This window comes from Malaclemys terrapin, chromosome 10 (assembly GCF_027887155.1).
Source record: "Malaclemys terrapin pileata isolate rMalTer1 chromosome 10, rMalTer1.hap1, whole genome shotgun sequence".
NCBI classification, from domain to species: Eukaryota; Metazoa; Chordata; order Testudines; family Emydidae; genus Malaclemys; species Malaclemys terrapin.
In genome coordinates this window covers 36856148-36875620 of record NC_071514.1, presented here as the reverse complement: position 1 = coordinate 36875620, position 19473 = coordinate 36856148, and the positions used below count along the sequence as shown (strand labels likewise).

At 42.7% G+C, this 19473-nt stretch overlaps 1 protein-coding gene across 5 annotated transcripts in view; it reads right to left on the bottom strand.

Moving 5' to 3' along the window:
* The window catches only part of HMG20A (high mobility group 20A), a 75135-nt gene that overhangs the window by 14992 nt on the left and 40670 nt on the right, over positions 1–19473 (bottom strand). For all 5 annotated transcript variants that reach the window (XM_054041908.1, XM_054041911.1, XM_054041907.1 and 2 more), the window contains 5 exons: positions 14452–14544; positions 11895–12042; positions 9077–9289; positions 4927–5059; positions 4276–4307 (listed from right to left, as the gene is read on the bottom strand). In XM_054041908.1, coding sequence (XP_053897883.1) covers positions 4276–4307; positions 4927–5059; positions 9077–9289; positions 11895–12042; positions 14452–14540 — 615 coding nt within the window. In that variant the 5' untranslated portion in view covers positions 14541–14544. The remainder of the gene's footprint in view (positions 1–4275; positions 4308–4926; positions 5060–9076; positions 9290–11894; positions 12043–14451; positions 14545–19473) is intronic.

Sequence of the window (19473 nt, the reverse complement as noted above, 5' to 3'; positions counted from 1 at the left end):
AGGGTATGTGGGGAAGGGGAGAAAGAAGGGAGAAGAGATGTCTTTTTGAATATCATCCCTGCTATGGTCATATGCGTACTTCTCAATGCTCTGCATTATAATGAATACTCCCTATTGGGTAGACAATTTTTGTTGTGCTCCACTACTCTGTTAGGCCCTTTGCCCTGCACTGTACTCTACCTTATAGATATCATCAAGCAGGCCCTCCTCTCCTTAGAGTGGATTGGTCACTTCATGGAAGCCTTGCCAGTAAGGAGGCATGTTTTTCTAATTAGATGCATGAAGTTGGAGCTATTCTGGTTCCAACAATTTCAGAAAAGGTGGAGCAGAAGAGCAGGGAAAGAGAAGAGTTTTCTTCTGCCCACAAGAGTGTCATGACAGGCCATACAAACAGTGCAATGTGATAAGGGAAGGGAAAATAACACCACTGTAGAAAGTCTTATTACATTTGAGATTAGTAAGGTCACTTTTCATTAGTGTGAAATATTGAGAATATAAACACAAAATCTCAGTTATTTTAAACCAAGAATAAAGTTCACAGCAGTCACTGTTCATCACGTATAATATTCCACATAAAAATTCATGAATATGGGATTTATGTGAAGAGTAATCTATATATTTTATTGTGATTAATTCAAATTTACTTCATTTTTTTGTCCTTTTATACTTTTTGAAGGTCATTGCTATGCACATGCACTGTGTTTAAATGCTAAAGTGATATCAACATTGTCTATGGTAGCTAAACTATTACCAATGAGGAAAAGCTTCCTTGACCCAGAGGTGCTCCCAAATTTTTGCAAGAGATAATTTAGCAAATCCTCTCTGATGGTCATAGAATTACCACAACAGCAAGCAATGGTGATTAGAGGAAGGAGAATAGGACAGGGATCCAGGAGCTCCTGAGATCTTAAATCTAATGATGACTTGCTGTGCAATCTTGGACAAGTCACTTAGCCTTTCTGTGCCAGTTTCCTCCTTTGTAAATGGGAATTACACTACTTACCTACATTAGGCCTTGTGTACACTTGCAGTGGCGTGTAGGGTATGCATAGCTACATGCTGCAGTGAAAGGCAGGCTGTGTGGTATATACCTACATGTTGCAGTGGAAGGCTCTGGCAGTGGAGAGGCTAAAAATAGCAGTGTAGATGTGAGATGTGAGAAGCACTGCTTGCGTGTAGGGTATACCCCCTAAGGTTCTAGCATGTCTAATCTATTCGCCTAAGCAGTGCCTCACTGTCTACATTGCTATTTATACTAGTGAAAGCTAGGCATGCCATGTCTGTACTCTGCACACCACAGTAAGTGTAGACCTACCCTTAGAGAGGTGTTGTGAGGATTTATTAGGTAACTTGTGCACAGAGTTTTGCAAATGTGAAAAGGTAGAAAATCCTGAAGGGGAGAGGAGAGGAGGCTTTCAGAACAGGGTGCCTAGTCGGTGGAGTTCCTAACTCCACTTGAGCAGTCCCTGCTCGGATGGAGCATAAGAACACCATAGGGATGTGCAGGAGGGCAACTCTCCTCCATGAGTGCATTTTGATAACGATGATCTTTCAGTAATCATATTACATAAATTGAAGGATAAGAATTAAGCCTGTTTGAATTTTTGAAGTGACTTGTCACATGAACACTGCTGTTAAACAGAATATTTATGTAATCTAAGTTTTGTACAAGTACTATATTACTGACTGGGACAAGGTTACAGTGTTTTGTGGGGGTTACTAGTAAAAAGTCAACTCCCACGTGGCATGCAGATTTAGGCACTTCATATTAGACATCTTAACAGTCCATCTATTTCTAAAGGTTCGTCTGATAGGGGAATACTTGGCTTTGGGGGTCAGTGGGAGAATGCATCTGAGCTGAAAGCATCCAACCAAAGCTGCTCCCTGGAAATTAAATGTATTACCGTTAAAGTAGACAGGAGCAGCAGAAATTAAAAAGTTGCAGTGGCTTGGCAAGTGGCCATCACAGTTATACTTCCAATAAACCCACCAAGGGGTACAGAAACTGATGACTTTCCCTGAAAAGGAGGCTGGCTGAGAGCTTACAGAGGAAGAGCATTGGCAGGAAAGTCTCTTGCCCATATAGAAAAAGGGGATGATTCATCTACTTGTTTTTTTCCTATTTGCTTGCTGCAGTTTGGTGACTGTGAAGGAAGCACCTGGCCTGGGACCCTATGTAAAATGGCCCTTGTTGTGTTTGGTTCTGTTAAAAGATTGACAATTACAGCACTTCGGATAACTTTGTTGTCTATCAGGATCCAGAAGGTTTAGTGTCTGTTTTACATCAGGGAATCTAGAGTCTTGTTACAGCAAGGCAGTATTTTTCATTACTATTCACTTATTTGGTATGCTAAGAGGTGCTACAACAGGTCTCCCAACAACTTGGCCATTCCCCTCCCTTACCTTGGAAGAAACCACATGGTGGTTGGTGTACTGGAACAATAACCTAGAGGTGCGACTTATTTGTGCATGATCGGTCTATGTCTCAAGCTGGCCATAAGGATGTCCTAGACATTACATGCCAAATTTTCAAAAGAACGGTTTCCCATTTGTAGGCCTTTCTGCTTCCAAAATTTTCACCTGCAATTTTGCACCTGAAGTTGAATTACACGTACACCTCAAGTACATAAAAGACAATTATTCTGAGGTATACTCAGAATTTGTTCTGAGGTTCCAAATCACAGGTGTATGTTTTGCAATGCAAATGACACCTACAAAAGGAGAGGCTGGGCCTCAGCCCTTTTAAAAACAAACCCTAAACTCCTTTTCCATTTTGTTTCAGATAGCTTATGTGACAGCGTACCCCATAAGGATTTATGGGGGCGGAGGAGGGATGCTTATAAATGTATGTACGAAATAACTGGAATATGTTTTGTGCTGCCTGTGCCATGTAATATATCTCCGTAAAGGTTATGGTCTACTATATCTATTCATCCTATTTGTACATGTATATCATTTTCTACTTGAGGTTAAGAATATGGGCTGTATGCTTGCTTGGTTTCTAAGTAAGCTTTGTGAGGCATTTGGTCAGCTTCTTTAGGAAGGAATTCGCCAGGTTAAGTACCTGATCAGGAAACACTTGGGGAACAATGCATCTTGGAATGCTCCAATCTACATAAGAAGTCTTCCTGGAGACATGCAAGATACCATGTGGACAATGGCTTCGGCCTGTAAAGACTGAGTCATGCAGGGACATGTGACTTGCCCAGGTGACTCCAAAACTCCATCTTGGAGCTGGACTTTGCATAGGAGGGAGTAGGGGGGTCTCCACCCACAAGAGAGAGTCTATTTAAACCTGTGGGAGACCCCTCCATTTTGGTCTTCAGCTGGCTAAGGAAGGAACCTCTCCACCCCTTCAGGATACTTGAAGGGAACTGGAACAAAAGACAGTAACTATAGGGGTTGTGAATGATTTCTGGACCCAGGTTAAAAGGAGATTTGCCTGTAAAAGGGAGCATTCTGGAACTGGTGAGGAACTTACCTGTATTTAGTTTGATTAGACATAGATTTGCGCAGTTTATTTTATTTTGCTTGGTGACTTACTTTGTTCTGTCTGTTACTACTTGGAACCACTTAAATCCTATTTTCTGTATTTAATAAAATCACTTTTTATTTAGCAATTTACTCAGAGTATGTATTAATACCTGGGGGAGCAAACAACTGCGCATATCTCTCTATCAGTGTTATAGAGTGCAAACATTTTATGAGTTTACTCTGCATAAGATTTATACAGGGTAAAACGGATTTATTTGGGTTTAGACCCCATTGGGAGTTGGGCATCTGAGTGCTAAAGACAAGCAAACTTCTGTGAACTGTTTTCAGGTAAACTTGCAGCTTTGGGGCAAGTGATTCAGACCCTGGGTCTGTGTTGGAGCAGACAGGAACGTCTGGCTCAGCAAGACAGGGTGCTGGAGTCCTGAGCTGGCAGGGAAAACAGGAGCAGAGGTAGTCTTTGCACATCAGGTGGCAGCTCTCAAGGGGGTTTCTGTGATCCAACCCATCACAACTTATATATGCATGAACTAGCTTTCTGATTTAGCAGAAAGCACCAAAAACAGCACATAAATTACTCAATTGCTATGCACTTTTGATTCTTTGGCCCTGGGGATCATCTTTGCACGCGACCCCAAAAAAACTGTATAGAAATTCGCATAAATCTATATCTAGAGCAGACCCTAAGCTGGTGTAAACTGTCATAACTCCATTGACTTCAATGGAAATTTTCACCAGCTGTGGTTCTGACCCCTGCTGTGTAGAAGAAAGCAAGGTATTTACCTCATGGTCATGGGCAGTCTGTCGCGTTCCATCTGAAACAAACAAAAAGATAAGATGATCTTGGAATGAAAGAGAACTGAAGGAGAAAGTTAGCTGTACAACCCAAAAGCACAACTACACAATCTGTCTAGTTATACTATAAGGGATTTAGCACACAGTATCTCTATCTATCTTAGGTTTTTCTAATGCACCTGTCACAAGGCACAGTAGTGTGTACATAAACCTAATCACTCTGCATACACACATGCACACTGGTCTAGGAAACACAGAAGACTACGTTCTAAGCAGCGTAACAGTCACAGGGCTTTATAAAAAAAGTGTTTGATATCTGCTAGTTGACTATATGCCTGGGATATTTTAGTACTCTAGCTAACAGAGTTGCCGTGCTGGGTCAGACCAATGGTCTGTTTAGCTCAGTATGAATAGAATCATAGAATATCAGTCCAACCCCCTGCTCAAAGCAGGACCAATCCCCAACTAAATCATGCCAGCCAGAGCTTTGTCAAGCCTGACCTTAAAAACCTCTAGAAAGGAGATTCCACCACCTCCCTAGGTAACCCATTTCAGTGCTTCACCACCCTCCTAGTGATCCTCTCTTCCGAATGTGGGCTGAGTTTTCATGAAGGCACTATTTTTGTTATGGTTTAATACCTTGCCGATGTGATTTGCCTTTCTGCCTGTCCTGTGCTTTCCTGCTAAAGACTTTGTAGGCCTCTGTCTTCTGGTACTGCTCCAGTTCCCGCATGTACCGTTCCTTATCTCTGTCTGCTTCATCAAGGTAGCGCTGCAATAAGAAAACAGAGTACTTCAGGAAAAAAACCAAACAATCAGACACATGATCATCTTACCTAGATAAACAGGAAAGGAATGGAGAAAAATGAGTGCGAATGCCTCAGAGATTCAGAACACGGAAACCTGAGAAAGGATAACCAAGGCAAGAAAGGATAAAAACAGAGAGAGAAGCACTCCAGAATAGTAACATATTTTATCCAACTCATCATCCTGTTAAACTTACTTCTTGACTAGACTGATTGCAATAGTTTACTTAGATGCTGAGGTGACTTGATACCAGGCTACTCAATGCAGCCAAATGCTATCTTCACTTAGGCTAGGTCCACACTACCCGCCCGATTCGGCGGGTAGAGATCTATCTTCTCGGATCGATATTTATCGCATCTCATCTGGACGCGATAAATCGATCCCAGAAGCGCTCCCCCGTCGACTGCGGAACTCCTGCTCGCCGAGAGGAGGAAGCGCTGTCGATGGGGGAGCTTGCCTACACCGCGTGGACCCGCAGTAAGTAAACTTAGTTTGATCTAGGAAACGTCGACTTCAGCTACGCTATTCTCATAGCTGAAGTTGCGTTTCCTAGATCGATCCCCCGCCCGGTGTGGACCAGCCCATAGCCAGAAAATATTTATGAACTGAATGTTTGTGGCCAGCACTATGTGCTGTTGAACAGGAAGCTCTGGTTGTGGATCACCCTTAGGGGCTCAGATTTTTGCTAAGGTGTGTCAGTCTTCCTGGAGCAGAGTACTGTGTTTTCTCACCTTCAGACCCCTAGAAGAAAGGCCAATACCATGCTGCAACACGTCTTGTCCTCTCATCTGATAGGGGAGACAGCTGTAGCTACTATGAGAGAACAGCTTTGTCACGGTTCCCTCCTCACTCTGAACTTTAGGGTACAGATATGGGAACCTGCATGAAAGACCCCCTAAGCTTATTTTTTACCAGCTTAGGTTAACGGTATGCTGCCACCACCAAGCGTTAACCAAATATTTAGGGAGAGCCATTTGGAACTCTACCTTTCCCCAAATATCTCCCAAGTCCCTAACCTCCCTTTCCTGGGCAGACTTGAGAATCCGCCTCACCAATTAGTCCTGGTGAACACAGATCCAAACCCTTGGATCTTAAAACAATGAAAAATCAATCAGGTTCTTAAAAGAAGAATTTTAATGAAAGAAAAGAAAAAAAAGGTAAAAGGAGTACATCTGTAAGATTAGAATGAAAGATAATCTCACAGACAATCAGATTCAAAACACAGAGGGTTTCCCTCGGGGCAAAACTTTAAAGTTACACAAAGAACCCAAATTTATCTTCCCTCTTATTTGCAAAAGAACACAAACAAGAAAATAAAAGTAAATCTAATACATTCCTTCTCTAAATACTCACTACCCTACAGGAGTTGGATGGTTCCTTCTTTCTCTGTGTCCGGCAAAAGCACACACAGCACAGACAAGAGACTTTTTTCCCCCTTCCAGATTTTAAAGTATCTTGTCCTCTTATTGGTCCTTCTGGTCAGGTGTCAGCTAGGTTATGTGAGCTTCTTAACCCTTTACAGGTAAAAGAGGAATTAACCCTTAACTGTATGTTTATGACAAGCTTACAGAGAGAATAGAACCAAGAGGGGTCTGTCAGTTTAAGCCTTAGTGATATTTCAGTCTGTTTTTTAAGAAATAATCTTGAAGCATTTTCATACATCTGCTTAATGCAGGGAGCGCTGGAACAATATAAGGAAACTGCTGGACTGCAAACCACTTAAAGAATAGTCATAACACAACATGGAAATTAATGGGACCCTTTCATCAAAAAGCTCCCTTCCCTGCTATCATGTTTCAGTACAATATGCTTAAGGCTTTTTCCCCATACAAGTTTATATCATGCTGTATTATGCAAACCTATTCATATTACTCAGGCAAAACCTTAAAAGTGACCTCATATGCTTTTATATCCATTATATCAACAGATCAGTACATCTAGCTATCACACGTTCCATGCATTTGGAACATTATTTTGCCTTAACACTGTTGAGGTCACTATTAAGATTTTGCAAGTTTGATGACACTGGAGTACATATTACTTCTGAGTACCTGTTGGAGATGGAAATGAAAGCCTTATGGAGCATTAGAGTAAATTATTGACAATGTTGTAGGCAATCTGAAGGTGGAAAGGAATGCACAAGTCTTACCCCCTAAACTTCTTATAGCCATCCTTTTATGGCTTTGGGTGGATAGCATGTGTCCTGCTGCAACCCTACCTGCCACTAAATGCAGTTTTTGTTTGCCAGTTTTCTAGTTATTTTTATACAGCTTTGGTGTACCTTAGTACATAGCTCTCCTGATACGGGGAGAAAGATCCATAGCTAGACTGCTGTCACTTGATTGACAGGAGTAATTGCTTGTCCCTTTGGAGACCAGCCAATGGAGAGAAACTTGAAACATGCTTTTCCACTGGGTTATGCAAGTACTCTCTAGTCAGCAGTAGAATACTGATGATCAGGAATTCTGGATTTGATTCCTGACTCTGGAAGATGAGTGTGGTTTATAGTGGTTAAAGCTAGGAGACCCAAAACCTAATTTAGTCATACTGGGGTTTGTCATGTTAGAGACCTGGGTGCCAGGCCTAGAGTGTCCTTGTATAAGCAATCTGCTAACTTATTTTTTAAAAATGGGATAGGGAGGGGACGGGCGGGCGGGGGGAAGTGTTCAGCAGCCCTTCCCTGTCTTCTAGGTTTGGATTCAGGACCTGATTCAATAATAAGGGTAGTCCAGTGAATGCCACAGGAATTTAAACAGCAGTTAAAAAAGGAAGGATTTGATCGCCTGGTCTCTTTCCCAGACTTCCTTAGGCTACAGAGTTATTTGTTAAGGGAGTATCTGTCTTTTTTTTTGGGGGGGGGTCCCTAGAAGTGAGTGACGGCAATCATTCTGCAGCAGATTTGTCATCAAATTCAGCAAGCTGACCTTGACACACATTTTCTATTATGGTTAAAATGTTATCAAATGCTGTATGGACAAACACTATCAATGTGTAACTGATATTCTAGGAATCTGCACATGAGGAGCAACAATGTGAACAAAGGACAGAATGTTTTGATTTCTTGGAAAAATGGCTACAAAGAAAAAAAGACATTTTGTTAAAAAACAAACAAACAAACAAACAAACAAAAAAACCACCCAAAGGATTGATTTCTGAGCTCTTGTTCTCTTTGTATCAATTCATTTTTCATCAAAAAACTATGAAAAATTCAAATAGTACACAAAGTTTATATTCTATGTTTTTGACATTACAATGAGATTTTTACAAAATAAAGGTTTAAAGCTTCTGTTAAACTGAACTCTCTCATGCGATCTTAACTACAGTGAAGCACCGTACTCTCCAACCAGAAATCAGCTACAAATAGTACAAAATTGAGTAGTGATGCTGGTATCCGCTCCAGAGGAAGGAAGTAAAGGAACAGACTAAGCTGGCCATTGCCTTAATTCACATATGAGATACAGTGCAGAAGGCCCAGGTAGACTGATGAAGAGAGATGCACCATATTCTGGTTGAAAGAAAAACAAATTCTCATTCCTGGGATAATTTTAGTCTCTATACAAATCTAACAAAACACTCTCACTAGCACAACTTACAGAGCTATGCTTTCTTTACATGGCTAGCAGACCTTGAAAATGGACAAATATATTGTCAAAAAAAACAGCTCTGCCCCAGCTAGTTGTGAGCAGCCCATCCCTTCTGGTCTGCCTATCTTTCTCTTCTGAAAGATTCATGCGTGTCCTGCATATACTCTTCCAATGTTTATCGGGCCTATGTAATTTTCCACCAGCAATGACTGGGGAGAGATACTTTGGTCCCAAGAGGGTTCCTTCCTTTATCTCTTAAGGACCTTTGCACCCCACCTAAAAACGCCTTCCTAAACATGGTCATGGTCAAACACGGATGTCAACTTCCTCAGTAAGCAATAGTGTTCCCATTAAACAATAATCAAATCCCCAGCAAGGAAAAGGGAAGTTAATGGTACCCGTTTCTCCTCAGGAGGCAGCTTACTCCACTCATTGCCCAGCATCCTGGTGATCTCTGGGAAAGGGACTTCAGGCATCTTCGCTCGAAGCTGTTCCCTACGCTCATTCATGAATCGCACATACCCTGTGAGGGGGGATTTCGGGGCATTGCTGTCCCTAAGGGGTTTCTTCCTCTTTCTCCCTTTGGACCAGCCTCCTCGTTTAGTTCTTTGCTGCAAAATGAAACAGAAGAAAATTCAGACTGAAGGGGGGGAGGGGGGAAATCAAATAAATAATTTTACCCCTGAAAGGAACAAATATTCATGTCTCAAACATTTTCATAAGGAATATGTGGCTGCAATATAAGCTTCTTCACTTATCTTCTCTGTAAAGTTCAAACTTCACTTTAGTCTAATCCTGACCTTCTTCTAAACAAAGTGAGACAAATGAGCCTCATTATCAGAAATTGTTTTATAACATCACTGCAGGTCCACAGGACAATAAGATATCTTCATCATTCCACTAAGATTCTCCTGCTGTAGGACCATGAGTTGAGACCAGCGTCACCACACTGAGATCGTACAACAAATGACACTGAAACATTTATTTAGGAACATAGCACACGCTGTAATGAACTTATCTTCTTCACTGTCCTACCTCTAGCAGTGACACATACTAGTTACTTCAAACAGAGGGGGGTGGGGAAACAAACAAACAAACAAAACCAGTGTAGTTGGACAATTGTGCTATATTATGCTATGAGATATTTCTTCCTGACCACCGCCTATAATCATCTTATGCCATGAAGCAGACGAGTAAATGCTCATGAAATTGTCATCCTAGCTAATGTAACTGCAGATGTTATTCTTATTCTAAACAAAGTGTCTAATCTTTTTGGAAATTTACAAAGCCATTTGCCCCAGTATCTTATTGTAGAAAGTGCCACATATTATCTACCATACTGTATATTAACTAATATTTCCCCTTCTAATCTTTTGCATTCAGATGTTATGTTTCCCAGTCTTCTTGTATCATGGAATAATGTAAACAGGTATGTACTACTGGGCTTTCCCTCCCATGCTCACTGTTGTTATGGATATCATTATAAATTGCTTTGAACTTTTAAAACTCCTTTCATCAGAAATTTGAAGAGCTTTACAGAAGCAGTTGAGTATTGTCCCTAGTTTACAGGTGGAGAAACTCTGAAGTAGGGCAGTTAAATATTTGCTTGAGTTTTCTGAACTCCCTGTTTCTGTAATAATCTCTGGACTATGCTATCTTCTTATGCTATATAGTGCTATCATGTATCCCTTCTTTTAATCTCTCCTGGAATGGAAGGCTTCTTATTACTTTGATTGCCTTTCTTTGGCATTTCTCTGCTTCTGTTGTAGTTCTTTTGAGATGAGGTCATCAAAACTGAATATAGCTTCAAGAGTGGACACAGAATTAAACATTTGCTTCAGTTCTTAAACATTCTAAATCATCAATATCAGTAAAGATGATACACAACTCGAGTCTAAGAAGCCTTAGCAACGCTTATACCTTTCATTAGAGTATCTCAAAACATTTATAGAGGTGGATAAGTATGATTATCCCCATTTTACAGATACGGAAATGGAAGCACAGAGAGGTTGTGACTTGTTCAAGGTCACAAAGTAAATCAGGGAAAGAACTGGGAATAGCACTCAGGTCTGAGTCTCGGTCCCCTACTCAAACCATTAGATTGTACTATTTCCCCAGAGAAATGAAAGAAAGAAAGGTAGGCAAACCACTGAAATAGAAATCTTTATTTGCTAAACTAGGGAGTATCACAGATGTCACTCTTGGAGGGTCTGTCTGCCTGCTGTGTTTTCCTGACTATAGGAAAGTGGTTGTGCAACAGAGGAGAAATAGCTATTATGACAAAGCTCCTCCTCTGCCTTGGTGGGTCCTGCGCTTATTGGGGGATTTGCTCGCCTCAGATTCACGGCAGACCTCAGTTTGGCCACTTTTGCTAATGGCTCAAATCTGCCGTTCACTCAGCTAACCTCATCACTGGCCAGCATGGGGAAAAGGAAGGAGAACAACCCACACAGTCTCTGCTGATCCACTAAGTGGGTCGGGGGACAGGCCAGGGACCTTCCCCTCTGGTGGGACCACAGTCCAGGTCAATTCCTCCTGTATCCAATAGGGAGTTGGGGGGGATGAGGACCTCTACTCCAGGTTCCAGCCCAGGGCCCTGTGAATCACAGCTGTCTACAGTGTCTCATGTAACACCTGTGTGACAGCTACAACTCCCTGGGCTACTTCCCCATGGCCTCCTCCCAACACCTTCTTTATCCTCACCACAGGACCTTCCTCCTGACGCCAGATAGTGTTTGTACTCCTCAGTCCTCCAGCAGCATGCCCTCTCACTCTCAGCTCCTTGCGTGCCCCTCACTGACTGAAGTGAGGTCCTTTTTAAACCACGTGCCCTGATTAGCCTGCCTGTCTTAATGGATTCTAGCAGCTTTTTAATTGGCTCCAGGTGTCCTAATTAGCTGGCCTGCCTTAATTGGTTCCAGCAAGTTCCTGATTGTTCTAGAACCACCCCGTTACCTTACCCAGGGAAAAGGGACCTGCTTAATCCGAGGCTAATATATCTGCCTTCTATCACTCTCCTGTTGCCATCTGACCCGACCCTGTCACACTATAGAAAGTAAAGAGATGAAAAACAGCCTCGTAGATATGGTGGATGGATGAAAACTGGTATCCTACTAGAAAAAACTTAAATGAATAAAGTGACAGATGTGGAGGAGAGCCCATGGTTTGCTCTCTCAATCAGTTAGTCATTTGTGTTACTATATTATTTCAGCTCACCTCTTCTTCAAGTCTCTGCTCGCTGCTTTCAGCTGTATTAGAAGACTCATTTTGCAGCAACTGAACTTGTGACAAGTCCTCCACAAAGTCTGGGTTGTTCACAGACTGCGAAGCTCCTCCACTGTATGACCCCTCAGAGTGGGCTAACCTGGAAAATCAAGTTGTGTGAGAAAGTGCAGGCATTATCACAGTAATCTACTTCCCCTCTGCTCCTCTGAACTGTGCAATGATGTTGAAAATATTATGCAACTTTGAGGCCAGACAAAAGGTGAGACATTACAAAAACAGCAACTCAGACAGCTGTATGTTCCATCTGGCTATGTGATTTCCAGGCCACTGTCTACAGCAGTTACCAGGGATTTAGATAAAGCTCTTCTAGGTCCTGATGGAGACAAAACAGTCCTAAGAAAACTAACTTTTGGAGAAACTTGTGCTTACACAAGTCAAACACAAACAAAACTAAACACTATCTGATTCAAATAATAATCAAACATGCAGTCATATAAAGGGAGGTTTAGAGCAGGAATGAAAACACATGAACCCTGCAGCTGTATTCAGGAGAACACCAGCAGAATGAGAAAAAATGTACAGAGTCTTATTTTCATCCTCCTCCAAGTGATTGCACCTTCTTGTATGCATTTCCTATAGTCCTGTATAAGTGTTCTGTGCCATTGGGATTTGGGATGGAACTCTTTGCAGTATTGTCTCCTGTTGACACACCTGGATATCTGAAGCAGACTCCAGGATCATTAGTTCCCACTAGGCCCCTGAATGGCTGCTATTCTTTAGTCAAGAGATGTTGAAGGTGGCATTTCATTCAATGGCAGCACTCTGTAGGAATAAGGCTGCCTGTGGTATGGAGGCCAACAGTGCAGCTATATGGAGGTACATGATCTATGTCAGGGGTCCCCAACGTGGTGCCCGCGTAAGTGCGCCCACGTACTGGCCGGCGGACGAGCATCCGCATAAATGCCGCCGAACGCTGCTTACCAGCGGCATTTCGGCGGATGCTCGTCCGCCGCCGCGGTCCTCGGTGGCTCGTTGTCTGGCGCCTGGCAGACAAAAAAGGTTGGGGAACCACTGATCTATGTGGATCCCCAGAGTTCTGCATGGATCTTGGGGATTTGCTGTTTTAGGGCAACAATCCACTAGTCATTCTAACCATTGTTCTTAATGGAACAATTCATAGATCTGCTCCCTGTGTATAGTCAAAGCTATAGCTGCTTAGTCAATGGACAAACAACTTTTACTACTTTTTTCTCCTGTTAGCAATGTTGAGCTAACATAGCTGCAACAAAGCGAGATTAATTCTTATTCTGATTTGTGCAACATCAGATGTGTTAACCAAGTACCAACTGCAGAATTTTAATTTTCATGTACAGAGAGTTGTACCTCTATAGCACCTTATCTTGAAATACACATCGGTTGGGCCAGCTTTACTGATAATGATACACAACCCAGATAGAGACAGGCTTGACTTTCAGATCTCAGGTTGAGATTGCAGAGCCAGCAGTTAGAAAAAACAAAAAATGGTTTATTATACACTAAGCATATTGAGAGAGAGAGAGAGCGTGTGAGCACCTATAGAACCCCACAATGATATTTTCAGTCACTTCTCAGATTTTAACCCACTTTAGGCATCACAACCTTCCAATCTACTAACAAATACAGAGTAGGGAAAATTTTGAGTGTGGTGCATAGATTTTCAATGAGAGGTGATGAAAGATCATTCCCTTAATCCCTCCTAACAGCATGTCAAGATTCCTCCATGCACTACACTTGGTGTCAGCAAATCTTGAGGCCCAGAGACGTGGGGCCAAGTTCAGACCTGGTACAAGCAGGTGCTTCTATGTTTAATTACATAGAATTGCACTTGCTTATGCTAGATCTGAATTTTCCCTTTGGAGGTCTAAAGAATAGAAAAGAAATCTGTTAAAGCACAACCATGCTTAAAAAAAAAAAAGTAATCCTGAAAAAGAATCTAATCTTTTATCACTGAGTCCTTAAGACAGGGCCACTGCTTTATAGCCTGTGCAAATAAGGACAATTTGTTTGATAGACAGGAAGAGTATTCATTTATCAGTTCTGTTCTTGGACATCCCTTAATCAAGAATAGGAGTACTTGTGGCACCTTAGAGACTAACAAATTTATTAGAGCATAAGCTTTCGTGGGCTACAGCCCACTTCTTCGGATGCATCACGAAAGCTTATGCTCTAATAAATTTGTTAGTCTCTAAGGTGCCACAAGTACTCCTGTTCTTTTTGAGGATACAGACTAACACGGCTGCTACCCTGAAACTTAATCAAGAATGTAGCTTTAACAGAAATTCAGTGGTGCCACTGGAGCACAATAAAGAAAACAATCACCATATCTGCAGACCCACTCTAGAAGGCTGTCCTTGGAAAACAAGATTTTACAAGTACCAGAAGAGTACAAGAGAAAATTAATGGTGCTCAATTGGTCTAGTAGCAAGAGTGTACAATCAGGAGTACTTTCTCTAGAGAGTCTGCAAAGAGAGAATAGCTGTGAGCTGAGTTTAGAGCAGCAGTTACTTACCCAGTTGTGGGCATATCACTGCTCTCCTTTGAGCCATCATCATCTGCAAACAGTGGGGGTAGGGATGAGCCGGCCATCAGGTTCTCCATACCTCTGTGAAGAAAAGTGGAAGCAAAATTAACATTTGAATTACTTCTCACACATGTTCTGCCCATTTAATGATCTGTCTTTGTAAGTCTTACTTAACTGCCAGTTCTTAAAAGCCAAACAGCACATCAGCCTCAATTTAATCCTGCACCCTGGTCAATCTTTTGAATTATTTGGACCTAAAGATTTGATTGTGTGACGTGAACCTACCAATTTATATTACTGGGTTATCCCATGTTAGTCCCATCAGTCAGGTATTTGTAATCAGAACTGAAGATTGTTGGCATCTTAGTAGGAAATAACATGCTGCCTACCTACCTAAATCCTCCTTGCAGTTTCAATTTGAGTTGGTGTTTTCACTTCCTCTCCTGACTCCTGTACTTTCACAATGTATTGGAATGCACATATTTGTTGCATTGCTCCTCATATGTGGCTACCTTGTTTTCAAGGTATAATATGACATACTAAGTTCACAAGCAAAATGGGCAAGCACTTGTAGCATGATGTAATTCTCATTGAAAGATACCAGGTTGCCAGAGCAGACGTGGCTTCTTTTGTGTCCTCACATTCGCCAGTCGGAGATTTGAATTTGTGGAGGAATAACTTCATGAATACAAGCTTATTTCATACCCATCCCTAGCAGAACATATACAAGATCTCTGAACAAGAAATCACTACAATTATCAGAAAAAGTTTCACCCTGATGGAAAGAGAAAAATTCCATTCCTACTCTTAGAGTATGTCTACACTGCAGAGTTACCAGGGCTCTCACTCTGGTTTTGCCACAACCCCCACCCATCCACACACAAAAACTTCTCACCCATGTATAGTGGTGCTTTCACAGTAATCTGCTTCCCCTCTGCTCCCCTGTTGGATGCCCTGGTGGTGGGTGTAGGTTGGAGCCCAGGTGCTGTTTTTACTCAGATGAGTAACCCACCCACTTTGCAATGAAGTCATAAGCGAACATCTGATACTCTGATAGTATTCTAATAGTCCTCCGGTGCATTCCCACAATTCTCCCCATGTGCCCAGAAGGACAGACAAGTTCTATAACAATTCAATGGGAAAGAATCATAAAGCAAGTCAGCTTACTGCAGTGCAAAGAACCAAGGAATATGTCCCCAGAAGTCCTAGTAACACACATGGTGGAGTGCAGCACTAGTGAAGACACAGTGACTTGGGTAAAGCTTTGCAGTGTGACTGTTCACACCCAGGCGCTCAAACCTGGGTGCTGATCACCTGAGTTAACTCTGCAGTGAAGACAAACCCACAGAATCCCCACATCGGTGTGAGACAAGTGAGAGACTCAGATCCAGGCTAAGTGTCACATTTAAACACTCTGACTACTTTACAGTTTTTTAAAAGGGTATCTTGATGGTCAAGGACAACAAGAAAACACCTGAAAAATTCCCAAGTTCTACAGTAACTGACTTGGTAAGGCAATATTATTACAAAAAGAGGGGCAGCAGGATGCAAGGTTCACTACCAAACAGGTGCTTGAAGGAACAGTTACAATCTGTGGGGAGAAGTTGGATTATTTTGAATGCTAAGAAGGCCATTTGTTGTGCATATACTGATCCTGCATCTTGGCAATAAATCCAGCAAATCCTGCATCTTGGCAGACTAGATTATCTTTGTGGTCCCTTCTAACCCTATCAGTTAATTCCCTGATCAGCAGATCAAAGTAAGGTCTAGGTGAAATGGACACTTCAAATCAATCTAATTTCCACCTGGATTGGTAAATTACACTCTCCACTTCCTATCCCGTGTTTTTCTACCTCTGGAAATCCATTTTATTTCCTCCTTTCTTGACTGTCCTCTTTCTAATGACCTCAATAAGGGATTGGAGTGAGGGACCCTCTTCTTTCGAAAGTAACTAAAAATAAGAAGTTTGGGTTTCTAGCTAATATAAACCTGTTATGGGAAAAGGCAAGTGCATCTTATTGATGTAAGAGAAAGAGGCTCAATCAGGAAGGCAGAAATCCTCCTACTATTATGGGAATTCTTTATATCAAACACCATTCTTAAGTGTGAAAATCTCCCATATAAAAAAGTGACTGCAATAAAGATCTGAAAGCCCCTAAAGTAGGAAATGCTTAGGATACACTGGTGGAGTAGAGTGAAGCATTTCAATCCTGAATGAAATGAACAGAGGGGAAGAATTCTCCTTTCACCTGAGGAGATGGATCCATCCAAATTAAGGTTGGGGTTCTTAAATGAAGCACTGTGAGACAGTGTAAGCAGAGGCGGATTTACAGTAAAACAGTGTGCCCTGGCACGGTGCCCCACAACGACAGGGGGTCCCAGACCGGGCAGCTGCGGGGGCAGAAGCTTGGTACTGCCGGCTCCTGTTGCCGGCTTCACACCTACCAAGCCAAGCTCCCCTCTCCCCCACCTCCTCCCCCGAGCATTCCGCATTCCCGCCCCTTGCCCTCCCTCCCAGCGCTTCCCCCGCCTCCAAACAGCTATTTCCTGGCACTCAGGTCGCTCTGAGAGGGAGAGGGAGGAGCAGGGCCACAGCGCACTCGGGGGAGGAGGAGGTGGAGAAGAGATGGGGGCGGGGCTTTGGAAAAGGGAGGGGGCGGGGCAGAGCAAAGGCGGTGCCCCCACACTCCCCCTCTGCATACCCCCCCCAACCCCATGACCCTAGCCCACACACCCAGCCCGGACTCCTGCACCCACCTCACACACCCTCAGCCCCCTGCCCTCCATGACTCCTGCCTCCCTCCCCATATCCCCACCTGCACCCCTTGCACCAAACGGGAGCTGCCCCGGGTAACCGCTCCACACCCCAACCCCCTGCCCCAGCCCTGAGACCCCTCCCGCACCCTACTCCTGGCCAGACCCTGCATCCCAACCTGCTCCTGCACCCTAACTTCCTCCCAGACCCTGCACCCCCAGCTCTGAGCCCCCTCCCACATCCTAAGTCCTGGCCAGACAACAAACCCCACCGTTTTTTAAAAATTTTTTTTATAAAGGACTCTTATCCAAAGAACTTTACAATTGTTAGCTAACAGTACAAACAATATTTGGAAAGATCATTAAGTGGTCCGCTGAGACCCTCAGCAATTTTCAAGTGGTCTGTGGAAAAATAAGTTAGACTACGAAAGCAATCAAGGTACCTCACTTTATTTTCATTTACTTCCTATTACTTATAGGAGGAAGATGAAGAAAAAAAAGAATGAAAAATGAGGGTGGGGAGGAGAGAAGAGAATGTTCTTTTTCTTGGCTGGGTCCCAAGGAGGAGCCCCAAAAATGAAGCTGAGCACAGGGCTCCACTAACTCTAAATCCGCCACTGAGTGCAAGAGTTAATTAAATTAGAGACTGAATTCTTCTTTGATCCCACTGGAGAGTTGGTTAAGCACAGTAGCTAAATGTAACCCTGGCCCTATACCATGTACTAGATGCTCTGAATGGAGCAAGTTAGTAGACTATAACGAAGAAGTTTTGTTTGTGTTACATACAGCTATTAAGCTTGCAACCTCCTTCAGTGCCGTCAATCTTATCTTAGATGAGCCCTGAATTTATCTAATAGAAAAGAGTATTTAGAAAACTAGAGCAAACTTTGCACATAAATATTTTAAAATTATATATATGAAAAAGTTGTATGTCTTCTCTGAAACACAGAAAGCACTCTGTATTTTGCAGGCTTCTCTCCAACAGCTTTCCCAGAGGTCAAGGGCCTCTTCAGAATCCCAGCCTCATCAGTCAGGTGGCACTCACCAATCCACACATGCCTTGAGAGAATATATACTGTCTGCTGGTGAACAAACCATCACAAAGTGCTTTTCTGTCCATCATGCCCAGCATGACCCTTCTCACTGGGTTCCTCTCTACATCTGGACCCAGTCAGCAGCATCAGAGCCTCAGCTTGCTTTCAAACTGTGGGGAATCAGCCGGACATCAAACTTAACAACATACAAGCAGACCACATAAACACAGGAAGCTGGAAGAACACACACTTCTGTCTTCTTTAAAGTTTGTTTTATTTAACCCATATGGTTTCGATATTAATTCCTTCAGTCAGTGTACAGGCAGGCCCCAAAGAAACAAACAGCTCAAATACTAGTGAATATGCAACAGCTTCTAAACTGTTCCAATAAACAGGAAAACAATGCAGTTCCCAACACGATAGCTGAAAAGAGATGAGAATCTGCATAGGATGGCAGGTCGGGGTGATCTGCCGGCACTGGGGCTTCCAAACCATTTCCTGTCATTAGCCCTTTAGTTGTGGTCTCTGTCCCTGAAAGCATTCAAGCCCTCAGCCCCCGTGTTATGGTCAGTCAGCCTCAAAGTGACAGAGCACCAAGACTCATTTAAAACATGTAAAAATAATATTTTGAGAGGGCAAAGTTATTGTATCCAGGGGAACAACATGGAGACAAATTGACAAAGGGGGAGGCTGTTTGGACTCCTATCTCAACCTTCAGCATGAACAGGAGTAGCAGGAATTGGGGGGGAGGAGAGGGAGGAAGAGAGAGAAGGGAATCTGATAGTCTAGTCACAGACCCATCTGTCCTGTGACAATACTTGTACAGCTTTGCAAGTATGAATTCTGACCAAAGCATTTACAGGATTAAAGTGATACCACTGTGTCTAAGGTATGAACATTGATTTAAAACAACACGGTCAGCTTTTGTGTGTGTGTGTGTGTGTGTGTGTGTGTGTGTGTGTGTGTGTGTGTGTGTGTGTGTGTGTGTGTGTGTGTGTGTGTGTGTGTGTGTGTGTGTGTGTGAGAGAGAGAGAGAGAGAGAGCGCGAGCCTACTTTTTGGCTGAAAAACCAATATAAAGGACATTCCGATAGTTAGCTCCACAAGAGCCCACTTAAACTCAGCTTCACTTCTTTATAGCCTTGACTACCCCAGAGACATTTTAAAAAAAATTCCCACTATTGCTAACACTGTTTCAGCTCCACCTGAATCATCAGTGTTCA